The sequence below is a fragment of the Mustela putorius genome, unplaced genomic scaffold, assembly GCF_011764305.1.
Source record: "Mustela putorius furo isolate JIRA1106 unplaced genomic scaffold, ASM1176430v1.1 tig00003911_pilon_pilon_pilon, whole genome shotgun sequence".
NCBI lineage: Eukaryota > Metazoa > Chordata > Mammalia > Carnivora > Mustelidae > Mustela > Mustela putorius.
In genome coordinates, this window is record NW_025422058.1 from 3,646,417 (window position 1) to 3,668,742 (window position 22,326).

Here is a 22,326-nt window from a genome sequence, read left to right on the forward strand (position 1 = left end):
TTTCCAGTTAAAAAATAAAACCTATATTTCTTCTGGGACCTTTCATTGTACTGAAAAAAAATTTTAGATACATTCATTTTTACCTGACATTATTAGAGGAGAGGTTCTACATTAGTGGTATTTTAAGATCATTTTGCCTTACTCTGTATTACTATACTACTTTGAACATAACCTTATTTTCATTTTAGTTTCCTAAAGAAATATATTGGTATCGCCTTCGACTTTATGCTGAGCTATAATATAGAAATGGTACCACCTGCCCATGTATTTCCAGTAACACCATAGTGCTTTTCTTTTAAGTTCATGTCTGCTCATCTCTTTCTTTCCCCAGTCTTAGGTATAACTTCTAGATATGATTATTGGACCAATCTCTAGAATAGTACCAGAAAATTTGAGTAAATAAACTAAGAAATAAATCACTTTATGGACAAACTGTGTGAGCTTCAGTACACAGATGGGTTTCTTTTTAGTATATTTTGACTTCTCAGGGGTTTTTTTTTTTGTTGTTGTGTGTGTGTGTGTTGTTTTTAGTAAAATTTCTGGATTCTTGGCTGTGTTTAGTATAGTTAATCTATTTATATTTTGTAAATACCTACTCAGTCTTCATTTGTAAATAATGTACATATAATCTCATTTTAGCAAGACTGAAGCAGCATAAAGCTTGCTTTATTATATCTAAACATTTATTGACCCAAATTTATTATGGAACTATATGAAAGGTTATACCTTGTTGATGATAGCAATTGTATTTTGTTAACAAATTAGAAGTTAAGGACTTGGTGTTAATTTATTTAGGGATAATATTCCATTGGGTTAGTGGGAGGAAGTATTACTATACTACTTAAAAATATTTTTACGGTGACAGATATAGGGAGGACTTTCTTAAGACCAAAAAGCACTAATCTTTAAAGAATGATATGGCTTAAATTTGACTACCTTAAAATTAAGAGTGGTTTATTTAAAAAAACGCAGGTAATAAAAAGACAAGAATAGGGAATTATTTGTACCATATAGCTGGCAAGGGTCCTGGAATACATCAAAAATTCCTATATAAATCAATAAGAAAAAGACAATATATTTATTTATATTTCAATGCAAAAAGGATTGGGACATCTGGGTGGTTCAGTCAGTTAAGCATCTGTCTCCTGGTTTTGGCTCAGGTCATGATCTCATGGGTCGTGGGATTGAGCCTCTTGTCAGGCTCCACGCTCAGTGGAGAGCCTGCTTGAAGATTCTCTCCCTCTCGCCCCCCACCCCCACCCCGGGTGTGTAAGCGCAAGCATGTGTGCACTCTCTCAAATAAATAAATATTTAAGAAAAATAAATGCACAAAGGATCTGAGAAGGTCCTCCACAAAGAGAATGTTAAAATGGCTAATTAACGTGAGAAAGTGCTCAACATCATTAATAGTCAAGGACATGCAAACTAGAACCTCATTATACCATTGTTATACGCACCCCACAAATTAGCAGAAATATTAAAAACTTGTCAATATTGATGTTACCATGAATATGGAGAAAGGAGAACTCTTACATACTATTAGTAGAAAAGTAAACAATTTGGTATCCTCAAAGTTGAAGATACACATATAGTATAACCCAGGAATTCTAGAATTTAGTGAAAAGACATGGCTTTTTTCACTCAATATTGTGTCTGTTGTTTTCTGTAGTAGTAATTGGTTCCTTTAATTACTACTACATTGCTGTATAACATTGCATTGTGCAAATATATTCACTTATTCAACTCTTTTTTATTTTATTTCTTTTCAGCCTAACAGTATTCATTGTTTTTCCACCACACCCAGTACTCCATGCAATCCGTGCCCTCTCTAATACCCACCACCTGGCTCCCCCAACCTCCCACCCCCTGCCCCTTCAAAACCCTCAGATTGTTTTTCAGAGTGTATAGTCTCTATGGTTCACCTCCCCTTCCAATTTCCCTCAACTCCCTTCTCCTCTCCATCTCCCTTTGTCCTCCATGTTATTTGTTATGCTCCACAAATAAATGAAACCATATGATAATTGACTCTCTCTGCTTGACTTATTTCACTCAGCATCTCTTCTAGTCCTGTCCACGAATGGAACACCTCACAATTTGTGTGTCATCCTTGCGCAGGGGCCATGCTAATCTCTGTATCGTTCCAATTTTAGTATATGTGCTACCGAAGCAAGCACCACTTATTCAGCTCTTAATAACCATTTGAGTTGGTCTCAGACTTTGGCTATTATGAAGAAAGCTGCTATGAACATTTTCATATCTTATTTTGATGAATATACCCAACCATTTCTATTGGGTATATCTAGGATTAGAATTGCTTTGTGTTAGAATATCCGTAAATTCTGCTTTAGTATGTACTTTCAAACAGTTTTCCAAAGTGGTTATGCCCCATTATATTCTTACCAGTAGTGAATAGAGATCCAGTTGCTCCACATTCTCATCTGTACATGGAAGGTAGTATCCCTTTAATTTTAGCCATTTTGATGGGGTATAGGTTTCTGTATCATTAAGGCAGTGGGGAGGATAGTAGGAAGAGAATTTACTACCTAAAATCACTAACAAGCAAACTTGGTAAAAAGTTATGATCTGAAACTGCTTTGCATTATTAATAATGGTCAATAATGTGTTACAGGCTTCAGAAGTTTGTCTATAAAGACCACTTTTTTTAAAAAGTAATTTTAAAGTAATTTTTATCTCCCACACATGATAGAAAATAATAATTTATTAATATTAAGAATGGGTGGCTAGCTCAGTTGGTCACACATCTGCCTTTGTCTCAGGTTATGATCCCAGGGTTCTGGGATCGAGCTCCACATCGGGCTACCTGCTCTGTGGGGAGCCTGCTTCTCCTTCTCCCTATGCCACTCCTCCACTCCTCCTGCTTGTGTTAGCTCTGTCTCTCTCTGTCAAGTAAATACATAAAATCTTAAAAAAAAAAAAGATAATAAGATTCTCTTGCCCTCTCCCTCTGCCCCCCACCCCCATTCTCACACTTGCTCTCTCTCCAATAAACAAATCTGAAAAAAGAAAGAATTACTTATTATAAAATATTACTACTTTGAATAAATATTTTAGAATTTTTCAACTGAATTAGGTAACTTTGGTTTGCTTTATACTAAAGTCTAAAATTTTGATAAGTTATTTAAAATTTCATGTTACATTTATGGAATAGTTTAATTTCCCCCTAGTATTGGGATTAAGTGTTCGTCCTTACTGCAGTTGGGGAGTAGGGGAAAATACTTCCTTCTTAGTATTACAGAAACCAATTCAATAAAATCTCTGGATTAGGAAATTGGAATGGATTTGTTTTTAGCTAATATAAGCGAAATAGAGAAAAAAGTTATAATTAATATGTTAGAAATGATTTTTTAAATGCTTCAGGCTGGTGCTGATGATTTTTTTAAGTGCTACTTTATGAATAATGATGTATGTATTTTTAATATAGGCTTTTGTTGGACTTAGAACAAATGATTATAGGGAAGAGTTAATAATACTTGCCTTTAAAAGTAGAAGGAACAGGGGCACCTGGGTGGCTCAATGGGGTAAGCGTCTGCCTTCGGCTCAGGTCATGATCTCAGGGTCCTGGGATGGAGCCCCACATCGGGCTCTCTGCTCCGCAGGGAGCCTGCTTCCTCCTCTCTCTCTGCCTGCCTCTCTACCTACTTGTGATCTCTATCTGTCAAATAATTAAATCTTTTAAATAAATAAATAAAAGTAGAAGGAACATCTTTAAATTGAATACTGCTCCTTTTATACCTGCCACACAAATTTCAGTGTTAACATTTCTCTAATTGTACTGTTAATAACATTAATCTGCTCATTGCTTTTGGCATACTGTTATGTTAATATGTTACATAATTGCAGGGATCCCTGCATGTTCATCCTTGTGCATTTATGTATTTTAGATTCATCCTTTTAGAATTTGTATGTAGTAGTTAGTACCAGTGATCATCTTAAGAGTCAACATGAATTGAACGTATACTGTGTGGAAAATAGTATGCTAAATGCTCTCTAATGGATCCTCATTTAATTCTCACAATAAACACATTGTTAGGTTTTTTTAAGTCTGTCCCTCAGTCTAGGTTGATTTTCCTCTGGTCTTTTATCACAAGTTGTAGAATTGTTTCCAATTTGGCAAGAGGTGTTAAAAGATGCTGGGTTGGCTCTTTCAGTTAGGATTGTTCATTAGAAAAGAGTTCACTAGAGGGTAGCATGGGTGGCTCAGTCAGTTGAGCAACCAACCGACTTGGTTTCAGCTCAGGTCTTGATCTCAGGGTCCTGAGATCGAGCCCCTTCCACGTCGGGCTCTGCAGTCAGTTGGGGAGTCTGCTTCTCTTTCTCTCTCTCTCTTGCTCTCAAAATAAATTTAAAAATCTTAAAAAAAAAAAAAAGTTCACTAGAATAAAAGCTCCATGAGACCTGTGTTCATGCAGAGTGCTCTAGGAGCACAGAAAAGAGGTATTTAGCTTCATGTTGATGGGTTCAGTTAATAATTAATTAATTATTATCAGTTATCAGATAACAATTATCAGTTAATAATTAACAAGCCTTACTTTATTCTAAAGAGTTATTATACTACATATGATCCCTTAAAAGTATTTCAAACTGTAATTAGTCTAGGCTTTTTGTACCAATATACATCAAATACAATGTATATTTGAAATTGGATGACTTATATGCATTTTCTTCTTAATGCCTGAATGCTGTATAATAATACTAAAATAATAACAATGTTTTTTAAAGGTTTTGAAAGAGGAAAGGAAGACATTTCTCAAAATAAAGATGAATCTTCACTTTCTATGTCGAAGAGCAAGGTAAGAATGTGTTATTCCCAAATATATGATTATGACATTTTTCTAAAATTTAAGAAGAAGAACTAACAATAAAATTATTTCAGATTTTTAGGGTATGTTTTTATGTTGGTATATCTAAATCATGCAGTGTATATGAAGAAAGGAAAGTTCCACTGGGGTTGATGTTGATCCTCTTGGTTACTTGGAAATACAGCCTATTGGTAACCAGTGTGTTCTCTCCAGAGTTATACTGCAAGAAGTTTTTGGTTGTGGAATCAAAGTTCAGTGACTGTCAGAAAATTCTATTTATTAAGCTAGTAAATTCTCTGCTTTTCTTAACTACTGAGAGCTATTATTAAACACCCCTTTCTTAGCAAAATAGAAGTGGGCATATGTGTGACAAACAGAACATGAAAAAACCCTACATTTTGGTTTCCATTCATGACAGTGGTTGAGAAGGGTCCATGACTTTTTTTGATGTATAATTTTACCCAAATTTTATCCAGACTTTTCAAGTATTCATTACTTAAATATCTATCGTATGTGTAAAAGTACTTAGAAGTTTTCATAGTACTTCATATATATATATATACATATATATATATAGTACTTCATATATATATATACATATATATGTGTGTGTGTGTGTGTGTGTATATGTATATATATATATATATATATATATATATATATGAAATTCCTTGATCATTTTATGGGATATGTAATTAAAGAGAAAATAATTTATCTGGAGTCTTCAGTAGCTAGACATATAATGAAATTTATAGAATTTTTAAAACCTATTTTCAAGCAGTTAATATCAGAGTTGGTGAATATATGGTATAACAGTATTCCTACTCAGAAGTCTAAATACTTAAACCCCACACTTACATATCAGAGCTACCTATATGTAGTCCCTAAATTGGGGGGAGGGGAAGAGGGAGGGCAGGGAGCCTCCCAAAAAGAAAATTTACATACCTTAACGAAGCAGGGTGGAGAAAGGAAAAAAAGTAGGCTTTAGAAATGTACTTCTAATAATGCCAATCATATTTGACTCTTTAAATTAACAAAAATCAAATGAAATTAGAACTTTAGTTCCTCATTTACACTAGCCACATCTCAAGGGATCAGTAGCCACCACATATGCCATTTCTGTCTTTCAGAAAGCTCTGCTGGACAGCACTGCTTTAAAGTCAAAAAAGCAAGTTTGAATCTTGATTCATATACATTACCTGTGACTTCTTGGATACTAATTACAGTGATTTTAATAGCTATTTTATTTTAAGAGCTTACTATGTATCTCCTTAACTCATAACAGTATTAGAAGATAGTAGGTATTATTGGCCCCATTTTCTAGTGAACAAACTGAAGCTTAGAGAAATTAAATAAGGGTTAGAGTAGTAAAGCTGGGATTCAAAATGGCTTCAGTTTTCTTATCTGTACAAAGGAGATAAGGTCCTTGTCCCAGATTATGATACTGCAACTGCCTGACAGAGTACCTGGTTAATAGTAGGTATTTGAGAATTCATCTTCTTTCTTTGAATAAGAATTACAGTGGGGGACACATGGTTGGCTCAGTTGGTAGAGCATGTGACTTTTGATCTGGATCCTGAGTTCAGGCCCCACATTGAACACAGAGTTTATTTAAAAGGGGGGGATTATAGTAAATGAGTGGGATTCTTAACATGGTAACTAGTGTAAGTAAAATTGTACTTAAATCCTGATATTTTTCAATAGTTGAAACCTATCGATTCTGCCTTAACTTAGATTTAATCCTTGTTTATTCTGTTAGCTGAAGAGATGCATAGTCACCTGTTTGTCCTTAAATATTCTAACACAAAACCCACTCTTGTTTTTCATGACAATCCTAAAATTTACACATTTATCATTAAGCCACATTCTCATGGAATTCTGATCATGTTAACTGTACTTAAGTAACTTCAGGAAACAGAGTTTTGTTACTTCTTCTATAATCAGTGTGCACAACTGAGACCATCATAATTTAACCTTATATTTTTCTGAATTTGATGCAAAAAGTATTAATACTGCCATTTTGGTCATAGGATTTGGGTTATTTCTTAAAATATATGAATACACTCCCCCCCCCCATTTTTAAAAAATAAAGGCAGTTTCTATTTCTCATGCATCTTTTAAGTGATTGAATTGGAAAAGTCAGTTAATCAGATCTGTCCCATCTTGCTGTTAGCATTTTTAAATGAATTTTTAGTAATCCATCTCAACAAAAGGAATTACCAGCCTGGGTAATGTATTTAGTGGGATAAAAGTAATCCTGTTATAAGGATAGTGGTTTTTGAGCCCAGATCTATTTATTGACTTGATTATCCAGTCATACATACTTCTGCTTATCTATAGGGATGCTAAATGTCTATTACTTGCTATAAAAATATATTTACCTGGATATTTAAGAAACCCTTCAAATCAGGATATCTGAACTAGTCATATTAACATTATTATTATCCCTTATATCTGTAGTATTTTAAGTTTTCAAAGCAAGAGGAAAGTATTCTTATATGTTAATGTTTCATTTATTTAAAGGTCAGATTTTTGACAGCACTTTTCCTCTATAGTCACAAACCTGAAACACAATATATACCAAGTAGTATGTTAAACATATCATGCACACTACCTCATTTAACCCTCAAAGCAACCCTACAATAGGAATATCCTGATTTTACAAACAAGGAAACTAAGACTGAAAGAGATTGAATAACCTGAAGTCACACAGCCCTTAAGAGAACAATATTACAAGCGGGGAGGGGATGAAAAGAAAGAAGGGAAAAGAAACTATAACATACTGAGCATTCTAAGGCCATTTAATGAAGAAACAAACGATACTGTACATTAAACCCTGTGGTCATCATTAAGATAGTGTTCAGTTAAGGGTTTGGTTTGGTTTTGGGTTTTTTTTTTTATTAATTTTTTTTAAAGATTTTTAAAATAATTTTAGTTTGGGTTGTTTTATTTTTATTGTTTCTTTTTTTTTTTTTTAAGATTTTATTTATTTATTTGACAGAGATCACAAGTAGGTAGAGAGGCAGGCGGCAGGGCAGAGGGGTGGGCAGGCGGGAAGCAGGCTCCCTCCTAAGCGGGGAGCCCGATGCAGGGCTCAATCCCAGGACCCTGGGATCATGTCCGGAGCCAAGGTAAAGGCTTTAATTCACTAAGCCACCCAGGCACCCCAAGGTTATTTTTCCTTTAAAGATTTCATTTATTTATTTGACAGACAAAGATCACAGGTAGGCAGAGAGGCAGGCAGAGAGAGAGAGATTGGAAGGGAAGCAGGCTCCATGCTGAGCAGAGAGCCCGGTGCTGCGGGGCTCAATCCCAGGATCCTGGGATCATGACCTGAGCCGAAGGCAGAGGCTTAACCCACTGAGCCACCCAGGCGCCCCCAATTAAGATATTAAAAGAAGGGCAAATTAGTTTTAATAAAATATTTCCAACAAAAATAGTTTGAGTTTTGTTATTTAAAAGGAAACCTGTTGATCCCGAAAACTTAGGTTTAGTGTATTTAAAAAACTTGTAAAACTTGGTCAGTGGGGTTTTTTATTGTTGTTGTTGTTGTTGTTTCCCTAGAACTGCCTACAAAGAATGGCAAGGATTCCTTGAAATATGTGTTCTCTAAAATTTGCCAAGCTCACATGGACCCCCCCTTCTGGCCTGCTGGTGCTTTATATACTAGAATCTTTTAGGAATCACCAAGCCAGATTATATCATGTGAGGGAAGCATTTCCTGTTATTCATGAAGATAAATCTTAAATTTGAGTCTGGCTAAAATTCTGTGTGAATAGTTTTAAAAGGTGAGAAATCATTACAGTGAAATGGCTAAGAGCATGAGAATTAGGTAGACCAGGGTACAAATCCCAGTTCATCTACTTACTGGCTCTGTGACTAATTGGTTAGTCTTGGTTTTCTTATTAGCAAAAGGGAGATACTGTTACTATCTCATAGGATTGCTTTAAGGTTATATGATGTAGTGCAATGAGGTAGTGCACATGAAGTGTTTAAAAAGGTTCTTGGTAAAGAATAAGTACCCATTACTTTCCATTAGTGTTTATTCTTCATTTACTAGTGTCTAAGAAGTACATTTCCTATTAAGTTGTGAGAAATAGAAATCATCCTGTTCTGATGGTAGCTATGCTATCTTTAAGGTTCTTGGGGGCAAGGAGAAGACAGACCCCATTTGGGATTGAGCAACTTTATAAATTTGTTTTGGTATCACAATCAGTGCCATTGCCATGAGAGTAAGTAGTATGATGCTTCAAGTTCAGTTCTCAAGGGAGTGACTTCAACAAAAATTTAATTGGGTTGATCCCCACCTTCTGCATTAAGCATAGTTTGCAGTTCCCTTCTATCTAGTGCAGCCAGTTATTGTCATCATCACCATAATAACCCGTATATTTTTTAAATTCAGTAACATTTTAATTTTTTTTCAGTATTTCCTTATTTGCTCTCTAAAAAAAAATTTTTATTAACATATAATATATTATTAACCCCAGGGATACAGGTCTGTGAATCGCCAGGTTTACAGTTCACAGCACTCACCATAGCACATACCTTCCTCAATATCCATAACCCAGCCATCCTCTCCCTACCTCCCCCGAACCCTCAGCTTGTTTTGTGAGATTAAGAGTCTCTTATGGTGGGCGCCTGGGTGACTCAGTGGGTTAAGCCGCTGCCTTCGGCTCAGGTCATGATCTCAGGGTCCTGGGATCGAGTCCCACATCGGGCTCTCTGCTCAGCAGGGAGCCTGCTTCCTCCTCTCTCTCTGCTTGCCTCTCTGCCTACTTGTGCTCTCTCTGTCAAATAAATAAATAAATAAAAATATTTAAAAAAAAAAAAAGTCTCTTATGGTTTGTCTCCCTCCCGATCCCACCTTGTTCCATTTATTCCTTTCCTACCCCCCAGACACCCCACGTTGCCTTTCAACTTCCTTGTATCAGTTTTTGGTTTTGTTTTTAAAGATTTTATTTATTTATTTGTCAGAGAGAGAGAGTGAGAAAGCAAGCACAAGCAAGGGGAGCATCAGGCAGAGCAGGCATTGGGAGAAGCAGGCTTCCTGCTGAGCAAGGAGCCGGGTGTAGGGCTCAATTCCGTGACCCCGGGATCTGAGCCAAAGGCTGACGCTTAACTAACTGAGCCACCCAGATGCCCCAATAACCCGTATTTTGTATCGAGTAACAGAGGTGTTTTTTCAGAGAGGTAAAAAAAAAAATGAGTTCCAAATGCTAGTTTAGTTTTTATTTTATTAATTCATCAGATATTTAGTGAGCCCTTTCTTTTCCCCAGGTGATAGCTAGGTACCATTGGTGAATAAGTATGGTCCCTGCCTTCATGGCTCTTAAAATTGAGTGAGGGAATTTATACCCAGCATTTTGTTATATATAATCACACCTAGTGCTTTGCAGGTGTAACCATTCAGCATTTGAAAGCCACCATTTGGATCAAGCCCCATGTACTTTTTTGGCCCCAAGAGTCATGCTAAGAACTTTAAATACCCTCTTCTCTAATAATAGATAAAACAGTAGATAAAAATGAAAATCATAGGACACATGACACTAAACATGTTTAATTTTATTGTCTAAGATTTACAAAAGCAACTTTCACATTTATGCTCTTTTACTCTGAATGTAGTCTCTTCAAAAGAGTGCTATATTAGGAGACCTACATTCTGGTCCCTGTAACATTATTGTTAGTTTAGAAAATCACCTGTAGAACCTCCCTTTCACAATTTTTAAAATGGAGATAAAATCACTTGTTATGCCTATTCAAGATTGATTTCTTAATCTGAGAGAGGGAGAGAGAGTAATAGTGCACCTATGGGGAGGGGTGGAGAGAGAGGACTGAACTCCATTAAGTGCCGACCCCAATGTGAGTCTCGATCATCTCACACCCTGAGGTCATAACCTGAGCCAAAATCAATCAGCTGCTTAATTGACTGAGCCACCCAGGCGCCTCTATTTGTCAAGGTTCTTATGAAGATCAAATAAAAATAAGTATAAGCAAAGTCGGAAAACAAGTTTAAGACAATAATACTTTAGGGACACTGGACAGGCAGAAAGAAGTAGATACTAGGAATACTGGTTTTTAAACACTACAAATTTACAAATTAGATGGTGTTTAAATACTAAATTCTGATGATATATGAGTACCAGTAGGGCAATGTGTGCCATAACTTGCTAGAATGTACATTTATTTAGAATATTTTAACTGTTAAGAAATTACGTTACTTTGGATACTTTTGTTCTAAAAAGAATAAATAATTGCATATGTGTCTTAGAAATATTCTGGAAAATGAAATGCAAAAATTAACAATGGTCTTATTTAACCTCACATGTAGATTAATTTATTGATTAGGGTTTGTTGGTTTGTTGTTTTTTTTTTTTTTAAGTTTTTATTTATTTATTTTTTTGTTTAAGTAATCTCTACATCCAACATGAGGCTTGCAGTCACAGCCCCAAAATCAAGAATTGCATCCTTTTCTGACTGAGCCAACCAAGCATTCCCGATTAGTGTTTATTTTGTGCTTTTGTGGATTTAACATGGATTACTTTTAAACTGAAGCTAGCTATCTATATAGAGAAAATTGACATTTGAAAATTTATTTTAGCCTAAATCACAGCAATAAATGGGAAGAATTCACAAACATAGCTTTAACATTAATTTTTATATTCTGTATGTATAAAATAAGTGAAGGTTTGATTATGATTTCTCTTTTGTTTATTTCTATGTGATTTCAGTCTGAATCTAAACTTTATAATGGCTCAGAGAAGGATAGTTCTGCTTCAAGCAAGCTCACAAAAAAAGAATCCCTCAAGGTTTGTTTCCAGTTATTTCATAAATAACATTATGCTTTCCATGTGCTTTTGAAAATGGGCTAACAAGATAAATATGTGTCTCCTAAGGAAAGAAAAATAGTATCCAGACAGGCACACGTAAAGAATGTTAATATTTGTATGGCACACTGGAGTCAACAGAGGAGGCTACTTGATGACTGTCCAGGGCTGCCTCGGGCCTCAACTGGTCATGCCTTTGGCTGAGGACTGGATAGCTCTGCACAGTTATACCTAGTTAGGCACATCACTGTGTTGTAGAACGTGTAATGGGAAGCTCTAGTGCTTTTTGAAATTCACGTTTACTAACTGCAGGGTTATGGGCTGAATTTGACCCACAGGTAGATATATTTTAATCTATACAATGTTCTAAAAATTTGAGGTTACAAATACAAGTTCAGCTTTCCAACCTCTCTTTAAGAAATACGGCCTTGGGCTTGCCTTCCAGTATGGCCACAGATCCTGAATCTTCAGCAATACATGCTTTCTCTTTGACTCTGATCCCTGCACGGTCTATTTTACCCCTTTTTTTCTTATATCTGATCCTGGATGCATTTGTGTTTACAATCCCATATTAAATCAACTGTTATTCAGATATGCATATTAATAAAGACTAAAAGTTTGAAGTTTTTTGGCTGTAGAATTATTTAAAATTTTTTAGATGTATATAGTCATTAAGTACAACTAGGAATGTTTTATAGCTAAAAGAAATTATCACTGATAGTTTATCACCACTCTTCTCCCATCCATATAATAACAAAGTAATAATAAGACTGTATTAATCCAGTGCAGCCTTCCCAGATTATCTGAGAGGTAATTTATGAACGTATTTTGATATTTTGAATAAATTAATATCATTTTATGATTTCTTAATTATTTATTTCTCATATCTTCATATTAGGCAAACAAAATTGCCAGTTGAAAACAAGTGCAGCATTGTTTGTAATATGAAAAAACTGATAACAGAGTGGATTTCCATCAGTAAGAGAACTTTAAGAAAAATTATAGAAGCAGTTAGTATGATGGTTAAGAGCATGTCCTTTAAAGCCAGTCTGCCTTTGATGAGTCGTGCCTCCATGACTTACTAGCTGTGTGATCCTGGGCAAATTACTGTTTGTGCCGCAGTTTTCTCATCTGTAAAATAAGGATAATAATTGTCTTAGTTTCTGGGGTTATTGTGAAGATTAAATGAGATGGTACTTGTGAAGTGCTTAGAACAGTAAACTGGTATGCAGAATGTGTCCAGTAAACATTAGCTCTTACTGTTTTTTTCATACTACGAAGCTTATGTGTCAATTAAATGAATGAGGTAGGCATGGAGATGCTCCAAAAAATATTGAATAGGAGAACTTTAAAAAAAAAAAAAAAGCTTAAAAAAACAAAGCCACGAAAGCTGTGTATTTCTTTAGATTATATACATAGAAAAAACCTGAAAAGATAGTGTTTTCCAGAACTGTTAATAGTGGTCAATTCTGGGTCTTGGAATAGGATAGGGTATAGTAAAGACAGCTAAATGAAATAAAAATTCCTACCAGCTCTTAAAAAGTGTTTTTTTTTTTTTATCCTAAGAAGCTAGAATTCTAAAACAGGTTTAGAATCTTATATTCTACATGTTATAGACCTAAAAATTTTGGAAAGAAATTGCCCATTTCTAATGAATTTTTAATTTTTCTATTATTTGTGTAAAATAGGTGCAAAAGAAAAATTACCGAGAAGAAAAGAAAAGAGCCACAAAGGAGTTACTCAGTACAATCACAGATCCTTCTGTTATTGTTATGGCTGATTGGTTGAAGGTCAGTTTGCATTGAAGCTTGAATTCAAATTGCTGGATGTTTACCTACTGGAATAGGAAAGCCCAGAGTGCACCTAAAGCCTTCAAGACAAAAACAACTCCTGGGATGATTGTTTATCACTGGCAACCTATTAATTGTATCCCAGAGGTTCTATGTTCCAGTCTTAATGGGGAGAAGGAAACTTAACGTTGTCTGTCTTGAAATAACATAAATATAGATAGCAGTTCTTTTTAAAAGGCTTTTTAGTTTGTGTGATATTATACAGTCTAAAGAAATATTTTGCTGTTCAGACTGTCATTTAGTATTATTGTAGACTTGGTATATGCATTATTGAGAAGATATGAAATAAAGTTAATGTAAAAGTCATCATTTGGAAAGGATTAATTTTTAGAAAAACATGCATATTGATGTTTCCATACCTTATTTTGGCCTCTGGTTATTTCCACTTACTTTTATTTCCTTTTTTTCCCCCACTATCCTCCTTCTCATTCTTACCTGAAGAATATTCAGTTGGAATCTTTTAGACTAATGCTGAGTTTAAGAATGATCTTGTTCAGACTCTGACTCCTAGGAAATTTAGTACCTGACCTTAATCTAAAAATCACCCCAGCCCTGAAAGTTTTCCACTCTCCCAAAGAGTTGGTTGAACCTCCAACATAAAATTGTTAGATCTTTTGTGGAAGTTCTCTGATTAAAACGGGAACCTAATGATAGTTTTCTTGTTAGTTCAGATAGAACTAGGGTTTTCTTCAGTGTTGTGCTGAAAACACATTCTGACTTACTTTGACTCTACTTAGAAGTCTTTAGGCTCCATGTCTCACTTGGGTTTTCAGAGCTAAACTTCTTTCTCTTGTCTTCTGACATTGGATTCCTACAGCTAATCCCCTAGAAGTCTCCAACACATCCCCTGCCTGACTTTCTAAATCATACCTTCATTTTTATATTTGCCATCCATGTTCTATTGTCACATGTCCCAGATCCAGAATGTTATCTTAGGATAACTGTTTTGCTTTTCTTGTCTTTTCATTTCTTTTACATAAGCACATACTTTTCTCAAAGATACTCTCTTTTTTCTTCATTCCTGGCTCAAAACTCCCACTTACTAATTTTTCTTCTTTACAAATTACTGTGGTATGCCTATTTCAGGGTTAGGGAGTCCTATATTTATTTCATAATTCATAACAGTGTGTGGAGAGAGCAGATGTTTTACAGTAAATAAAAATGAAGATAATTACTAGTTTTTATACTAAATATATTAGCATGCTTTTCAGTATTGTGAATTCAGTGACTTGCATAGAAACATTTTAATGGATGACAGAAATAGGAATTGATAGGAGAAACAGTTATAGACCTGTTATTGACATAACATTAAACCCTGGGATGAGGAACATTTTGAGACTGGAGAGATTCAGGTAACTGTATTTTTAAATTCCCCCAAGAACTTAAATGGCCTACTTTAAGTAATTACTAAGAACAAAGTAATTTAGAGAAGGTAATTTTAGGGGTTGCAAGAGAGTTCTTCCTTCTTCCTACCACTCTGAATATTTAGGGAATAAATGCCTGGTGTTTGTGCTAGCAGTGATTTCAGCACTATTGATATAGTGTGTGTGTTGGGTGGGGGGGATCTTAAAAGGTGGAATAATCTTGGGATGCCTGGGTGGCTCAGTCAGTTAAGTGGCTGCCTTGGACTCAGGTCATGATCCCATAGTCCTGGGGTCAAGTCCCACCTCGGGCTCCCTGCTAAGCTGGGAGCCTGCTTCACACTCTGCTTGCTGCTCCCCCTGCTTGTTTGCACAGGCGCACACACTCTCCTTCTCTCTCTCTCTAACAAATAAATAAAAATCTTTTTTAAAAAGGTGGAATTTTCTTATACTCTCACAGATAAAGTTACAATAGCTGCTAATAAGAGGAGAATCTCGGTACTAGGAAAGTGTGTTTTAATGGCTCCTAAGCTGGCCCGGAAGGTTAGGAAAACCATTCTACTTGACATTATTTTGAAACTCTTAACTAGTCTCTGGCTAGGCTTTTAGTTACTCAGAGGCAGGAGCCATGCTATTTTTACCTTTGTGTGCAGGTAATAGCTTACCATCTAGTAGCTTAAAAAAAATCTACTGAATCTAAAGTGTTATGTTTTGTGGAAATTTTAGATTAAAACATCCTATTTGCTATTACTGAGTTTTTATATTGCAGAGCAAAAAGAAAAAGAGCTTTATTTCCTAAATAAACTTATCTTTCTGTAGATTCGTGGTACTCTAAAGAGCTGGACCAAGTTGTGGTGTGTTTTGAAACCCGGTGTGCTACTGATTTATAAAACCCAGAAAAATGGTCAGTGGGTAGGAACAGTCCTTCTGAATGCCTGTGAAATCATTGAACGTCCATCAAAAAAGGATGGCTTTTGTTTCAAACTTTTTCATCCTTTGGAGCAGTCTATTTGGGCAGTGAAGGTAAGTAAGCATTTGTTACCTAGTAAAAGGTAAAGATGATAACCTGTGAGTTTCAAAATGGAGATAAATCAATCTGACCTCTGCCAGGACATCTAAATTTGCTTGTTTTTAAATGCATTATTCCTCTTTTTATCTCTACCCACGATGAACTGTGTACACCAAAAGGCTTTGTTTTCCTTTATGATCTAACTTAAAAATGCACTACATGCTAATAAAATAAATGGATTTAGTTCAAATTTTGACAAAGCAACCGTTTTAGTTTCTAAAAAGGTCAATTTTACATAAATAAAGGGTTTGGGGGAAGCCACCTAATTGAGACTTAGGGTTAAACAAAAGTAACTTCAGCTTTTAAATATTTCTTGGTTTTGCTTAATTAGGCAATATATATATACACCTATAAAATATCTGGACTTTTAAACTTTATTTCAGTAGCCTATAGTCATAGCAGGACTAAATTTAGGATTAGAGAGTTAGTTCCATTCCGGGATTAGGCATTTCCAACAGGGAAAGAATTTAACCCAAAGAAGGTCTGTTAATTATGTATCATGTCATTCTCAAGTGAAAAAAAAATAACTTTCAAAACCTTTTATGCACAGTATTTATTCTTCACTACTACTTTTAGGGATTGTAAGAGTTATAATGAATTTTTAAATTATTAAAAAATATTTTTAATGTCAAATTTATTGAATTCTCACTATTGTTGGGAGGGAGGGAAATTTGTCCATTAGATGATCATCAGAACATTTCCACAAGCAAAATATGCTTAGGACATGGTTTAAACAGCTTTAAAGTCATTATCCTATGATAAGGTAGAAGTAATATTTATCAGTTCTTACTTTGTATAAGGAACTCTTAAGCACTTTTGTGGACTCTTAAAAATTCTCATACCTAAGCATGTTGTAATTTTCTCTGTTACCCATGTAAAGAGATTGAGGCCTAAATAGGTTATTTAAGTAATTTTTCTAGCATGGAACCAAGCTCAAAACCCAAGCAGTGTGACTGGATCCTACTCTCTGCTGGTTCTAGGAGCTGGCCTATAAAATATAAAGCTATTTGAAAATAACCAAGTGGTATAACAGGACTTCTTAAAATTATACTGACTTTTTATTTTTTTGTTTTTTTCATTTTGAATATATATCTTCTTTATGTTTATGCTTCTCAAATTCATTTTATTCTTTTATCTTACAGCTTAAAATTATGATTTGTCTGTCAAAATTATACTATTCTATCCTCAGATTTTCTTTCCAGGGAAGAACTGGGTTCATCTGAGGTTAGCCTTAGTGATACTAATTACTATAGAGTTCTTGGTGCTGTATACTCCTAAAACAAATAACCCTGGCCAAAAAACAGCAATAACAAAATTCATTTCTTTCTGGAAAAATAAAATTAGCTTTTTTCATTGTTATTTTATAACAATTTTATAAGTCGTTGTGAAATGGAGATTTTTTTCCCTAGATCTAGTCAAAATTCTTTTTTTTTCTTATAAATTATATTTCCAGCTTTTTTTTTTAGGTCTCTAGAAATTTAATATTATTTATCTTAGTAGTATCTGTGGGATGGAAATTTCTCTTTTAAATTGAAGTTTGGTCTAGTATAATAAATTGCAGGTTTCTCTTTACTCCATGAATAAGTTAGCTATAAGTTATTCAGTTTTCTGGTAAGGAAGAATATTTTTTGAAAGAGGAGAACTTTTCTTAATACTTACCATCTGCTTTCTTAAGCATGGGATTAAGCTTGTTTGCTTTTAGGTTATAACCCATACCTATCTTAGATTGTTACAGGTAATAATGGATAATATCAAGTTGAGATTTCATAATACCTACTGTATACTGTTTATTTTATTTTGTTTTAAGGGTCCAAAAGGTGAAGCAGTTGGATCTATAACTCAGCCCTTACCTAGCAGTTACCTGATCATACGAGCTACTTCAGAGTCAGATGGTAAATACAGATTTTGATGGATTTGATTTGGGTCCTGATTTTTAAGGGTTTATTTTATATGCCACTGTGTATTTTCCTTTGGGGTTAATCGCTTTAGTATGGTATTTCAGCAGAGGTATTATAGTGATAAATTGCTTACGATACTAAAATATCATTAACCTTATAGGCAAACAGAGAAATCTGATAGGAAGGAAGCATTGTAAAATCAAGTGACAAATGGGCAACCTGAAGTTTTCTTCATCCTCCATTGATGTATTAACACCTTTTGACTTTGTTAGTGTTCTTCTTGGTAACTCATTAAGTTTTATAATTTTAGAGGTATATTAAATATACTATTTGTATTTTATTATAAAAATTAGTATTTATGGGATGCCTGGGTAGCTCAGTTGGTTGAGCGTCCAACTGTTCTAGCTTGACTGGGAGATTGAATCTTTTAAAAAAATTTTAAAAAAATTAACATTCATGTGTACCTGGGTGGCTCAGTCAGTTAAGCATCTGCCTTCGGCTTAGATCATGATGTCAGGGTCCTGGGATCAAACCCCACGTTGGGCTCCCTGCTCAGCAAGGAGTCTGTTTCTCCCTCTCCCCCAGCCTGCCAGTCCCCTTGCTTGTACTCTCTCTGTGTCAAATAAATAAATAAAATTTTTTAAATTAACATTATAACACATATACACTGTTTTGAGTTTTTTTATGTAAGAGATTCAAGTACAAACTTTGTTCTGTGCCTAGTAACTTAATACTTAATTCTTAAGACAATATGGAGAGAATAAAACTTACGTTATAGCAAAGCTAACTTTAAACCTTAATAATTGATAATGGATTTCTTCCTCACTTTAATGTTTCATAATTTAGCTTAGCCTAGAAAATCTTGTAAGTTTTCAAAGTTTACTTTACCTGATGATGATTTTTAAAATTAAAATACCATATGCACAAGCTTACATTAGGAAAAGTGTTTTACGTGATTGATATTTCCAGCACATATTAAAACATATATATACATTTTTAATAGCAACTAACAGGTTTTTTGTTTTGCTAATACAGTTCTAAATTTTAATTTTAGGGGCGCCTGGGTGGCTTAGTGGGTTAAAGCCTCTGCCTTCGGCTCAGGTCATGATCCCAGGGTTCTGGGATCGAGCCCCACATCGGGCTCTCTGCTCGGCAGGGAGCCTGCTTCCCTTCCTCTCTCTGCCTGTCTCTCTGCCTACTTGTGATCTCTCTCTCTCTCTATCAAATAAATAAATAAAATATTTTCAAAAATAAATAAATAAATTTTAATTTTAAAAATTAGGTTATTAGTGTTTCTACTAATACCGCAGTTCATGACAATACTGTATAGGCATTTCCATGACTCAGAAATTTTCATACATGTAAGTAGAATGGATGGTAAACCTGGGGATAGACCTTTTATCAACAACAAAACATCATTTTGGTAAGTTTGTTTATTAGAAACCTAATGTCTTCAGTATATTTTATGTGCCGCCTTTGGTAGTTGCAAATTATACTACCTGTTACTGTTCTAAGATTTTAAAAATAAAGTACATTTATTTTAGATTAGGTGTACTTCTTTTTTTTAAGATTTTATTTATTTATTTGATAGACAGAGATCACAAGTAGGCAGAGAGGCAGGCAGAGAGAGAGAGAAGGAAGCAGGCTCCCTGCTGAGCAGAGAGCCCGATGTGGGACTCGATCCCAGGACTCTGGGATCATGACCTGAGCCAAAGGCAGAGGCTTTAACCCTCTGAGCCACCCAGGCGCCCCAAGATTAGGTGTACTTTCTAATGCATCCTATATGCTGTTCATTTACCAGTGGTTACTAGATGCTTTGTCTGTAAAAAGCACTTGTTAACATTGGGGAGGATATATGCTATGGTAAGTGCTGTGAATTGTCTAAGACTGATGATTCACAGACCTGTATCCCTAAAACAAATAATACATTATATGTTAAAAAAAAAAACTTATTAAAATAATCCTTGCAAGATTTTATATTCAAATTAACTTTGCCAGTTCACATTTCTCAAAGAAATAATAGTATTCTTAAAGGTTAACAGTGTTAAATTAAGATGGCTACTGGTTTTTATAGTTTCTTGATCTACACTGCATATGAATCTGTGTTCTTCTAGGAAGGTGCTGGATGGATGCTTTGGAGTTGGCTTTGAAATGTTCTAGTCTTCTTAAACGTACAATGATCAGGGAAGGAAAGGAACATGACCTGAGCATTTCATCAGAGAGTACACATGTGACTTTGTATGGCTTATTACGTGCTAACAATCTCCACAGTGGTGACAACTTTCAGTGAGTAGCTTCTGTCACTAATTTTTATGAGGGACTATGTTGTTCACTAGGTTAGTTGGTTGGCCTAGAATTTTTATAGTGTATCTGAAATTGAACTTGTCTGTTTTCTTCCCATTATATGGCTTCAGGGCTGGTTTGAAATCTTTTTAATTGCTGTTATAAGGTACAGAAAGTTATTTCCTTGATTTCAGCTAATGTGAATTAATTCACATTAATTTCTTTCCCAAATATATACCATGTCTTTGTACATGGTGTTCCCTCCATTAACAATGTTTTTAAGTCCTCCTTGCTCTTTTTTCCTGTAATAATTCTTTTCTTCAAGACCAATCTCAAATATTACATCAAATGCAAAGCCTTTATTGCTTCATGACAGTAAGGTATAATCTTATATATAATCTTCTATAGCTATTCTGTAACACTTTTTAATTTTTTTGATAATGGCACTTATTCTATCTGGTTTTTGTGGAATTCTCCTATTTTAAGTGTTTTCAAGTTAGAACTGTATCCTTTTTTTGTTTTATCCTCTGAGATAGTCATTGTAGTTAATACTAAAAAAAATATTTCCCTGTGGAACCTAACAAATACTTAGTTTGATGTTCACACAGCTTGTTGCTTTGTAGGAAAAAAATTAGATTTCCCTTCTCCTCCCTTGTCCCAGTACTCAACTTCTGTTCTGAAACTACTTATTCTCATCAGCATTGAGGTGACTTTCCTCAAAGTTAGGAATGAATGAATGAATGTTGGGGCTTCTTCCCAAGATTTTTCCCTCAAAGCTCTTCAGCTATAAATAGCCCTTTTTTTTTTTTTTTTTAATCCCAGGTGATTTTTAAGTGCTATTATTTTGGAATCTTAAAACATCATCTTCTTCACATATTTATTCATTGAAATTTTTTGAGCCTCTTTTCTGTATAAGACATTATACATACCTTTTATATTATTCATTGCATTATAAATAGGGAGATCAGATATGACCTAAATTTGAATCCAGTACAATACTTTTTACTAGTTGTGTGATCCTGAAGAGAGTTTTTGTTTGTTTTGATTTGTTTGAAACCTAAAAATTGCCAGGCAACTGAATGATATAAATAACCAAAGGGGAGGGATGCTTCAGGGTGTTACAGGATCAGGAGAATTTAGAGGATAGGAAGCTAACATTCAGCTAGGGAATCAGGAAACAGATTTTTACAAAGGTAGAGTCAACATAGCTATTTGTTCATTTGGCTGTATGGCAGAACATGAGCTAAGAGCTGAGGATGCAGAGAATGGGGGAATGGAGGCCTCCCTGAGATGTATAGTCTGCTTGGATGTAGGGGACAGGGAGTGGGTGAAGTTAAATATCACAAGTTTTAAGCCTGAATGACTGGTAAGATGATGGTAAAAATTTTTAAAAAAGACTGTGTTGGGAGATGATAATGTGTTAAATATTGGACATGCTGAGGACGCATTGATCCCAGGATATATAGATTATATCAGCCAAGCATTTAAAAACATGGGCCTGAAGCTTATTTATGCATGCATGGGTTTGAAAATCAAATTGAAATGATGGTGAAGGCTTGAAATTGCAAGCTTGCGAAGGAGAGAAAGGATAGAAAAAATAAAAGGGCCAAGGAAGAATAAAATATCTTAAGGATGGAACGAACTAAGAGGGATCAGAGAGCTCAAAGAGTCAAACCAAGTTACATGCAACCCAAGCACTAAGACCACTTCAAGGAAAATAATCATCAAAAATCACAGAGAAGTCACAGAAGATGAAGATAAGACAAGGCCATTGGATTTGTCAACTAAGCCATTGTTAGTGACCTTTAAGGGAACAGATTCAGTGGATTCAGGGGAGTGAAATCCAGACCATGAAAATCAAGGAGAGAGTAGGTGGTAAGAAAATAGGGACAGAATTTGAGACTACATTTTTTAAATACATGATTATAAAGGGAACAAAAGAAAATTAGTACTATAAAAATGAATTTTTATTAGAAATTCTTTGGTTAGGGGAGCCAGGGTGGCTTGTTCTATTAAGCATGCAACTCTTGTGGGACCAGCCCTACACCTGGCTCTGTGCTTAGAACAGAGTCTGCTTGAGATTCTCTTTTTCTCTCCTTCTGCCCCTGCCCCCACTCTCTCTCTCTCTCTAATAAATAAATAAATAAATAAAATCTTCTTTTTTTTTTTTTAAGTATCTTTTGTTAAAACCCAAACAAATGAATATTTTGGGGAAAAATTT

The 22,326-nt window shown here is 34.8% G+C and overlaps 1 protein-coding gene and 1 non-coding gene across 12 annotated transcripts in view; one reads left to right on the forward strand and one right to left on the reverse strand.

Annotated features, from left to right (window-relative positions):
- The window catches only part of OSBPL8 (oxysterol binding protein like 8), a 160,047-nt gene that overhangs the window by 109,186 nt on the left and 28,535 nt on the right, over positions 1-22,326 (forward strand). For all 11 annotated transcript variants that reach the window (XM_045069086.1, XM_045069089.1, XM_013056023.2 and 8 more), the window contains 6 exons: positions 4,741-4,811; positions 11,549-11,626; positions 13,333-13,434; positions 15,675-15,878; positions 17,732-17,816; positions 19,937-20,108. In XM_045069086.1, the coding sequence (XP_044925021.1) occupies positions 4,741-4,811; positions 11,549-11,626; positions 13,333-13,434; positions 15,675-15,878; positions 17,732-17,816; positions 19,937-20,108 (712 nt within the window). The remainder of the gene's footprint in view (positions 1-4,740; positions 4,812-11,548; positions 11,627-13,332; positions 13,435-15,674; positions 15,879-17,731; positions 17,817-19,936; positions 20,109-22,326) is intronic.
- LOC123388834 lies at positions 2,072-2,174 on the reverse strand. The gene has a single exon (XR_006603342.1). It is a non-coding gene; the product is annotated as a U6 spliceosomal RNA (small nuclear RNA).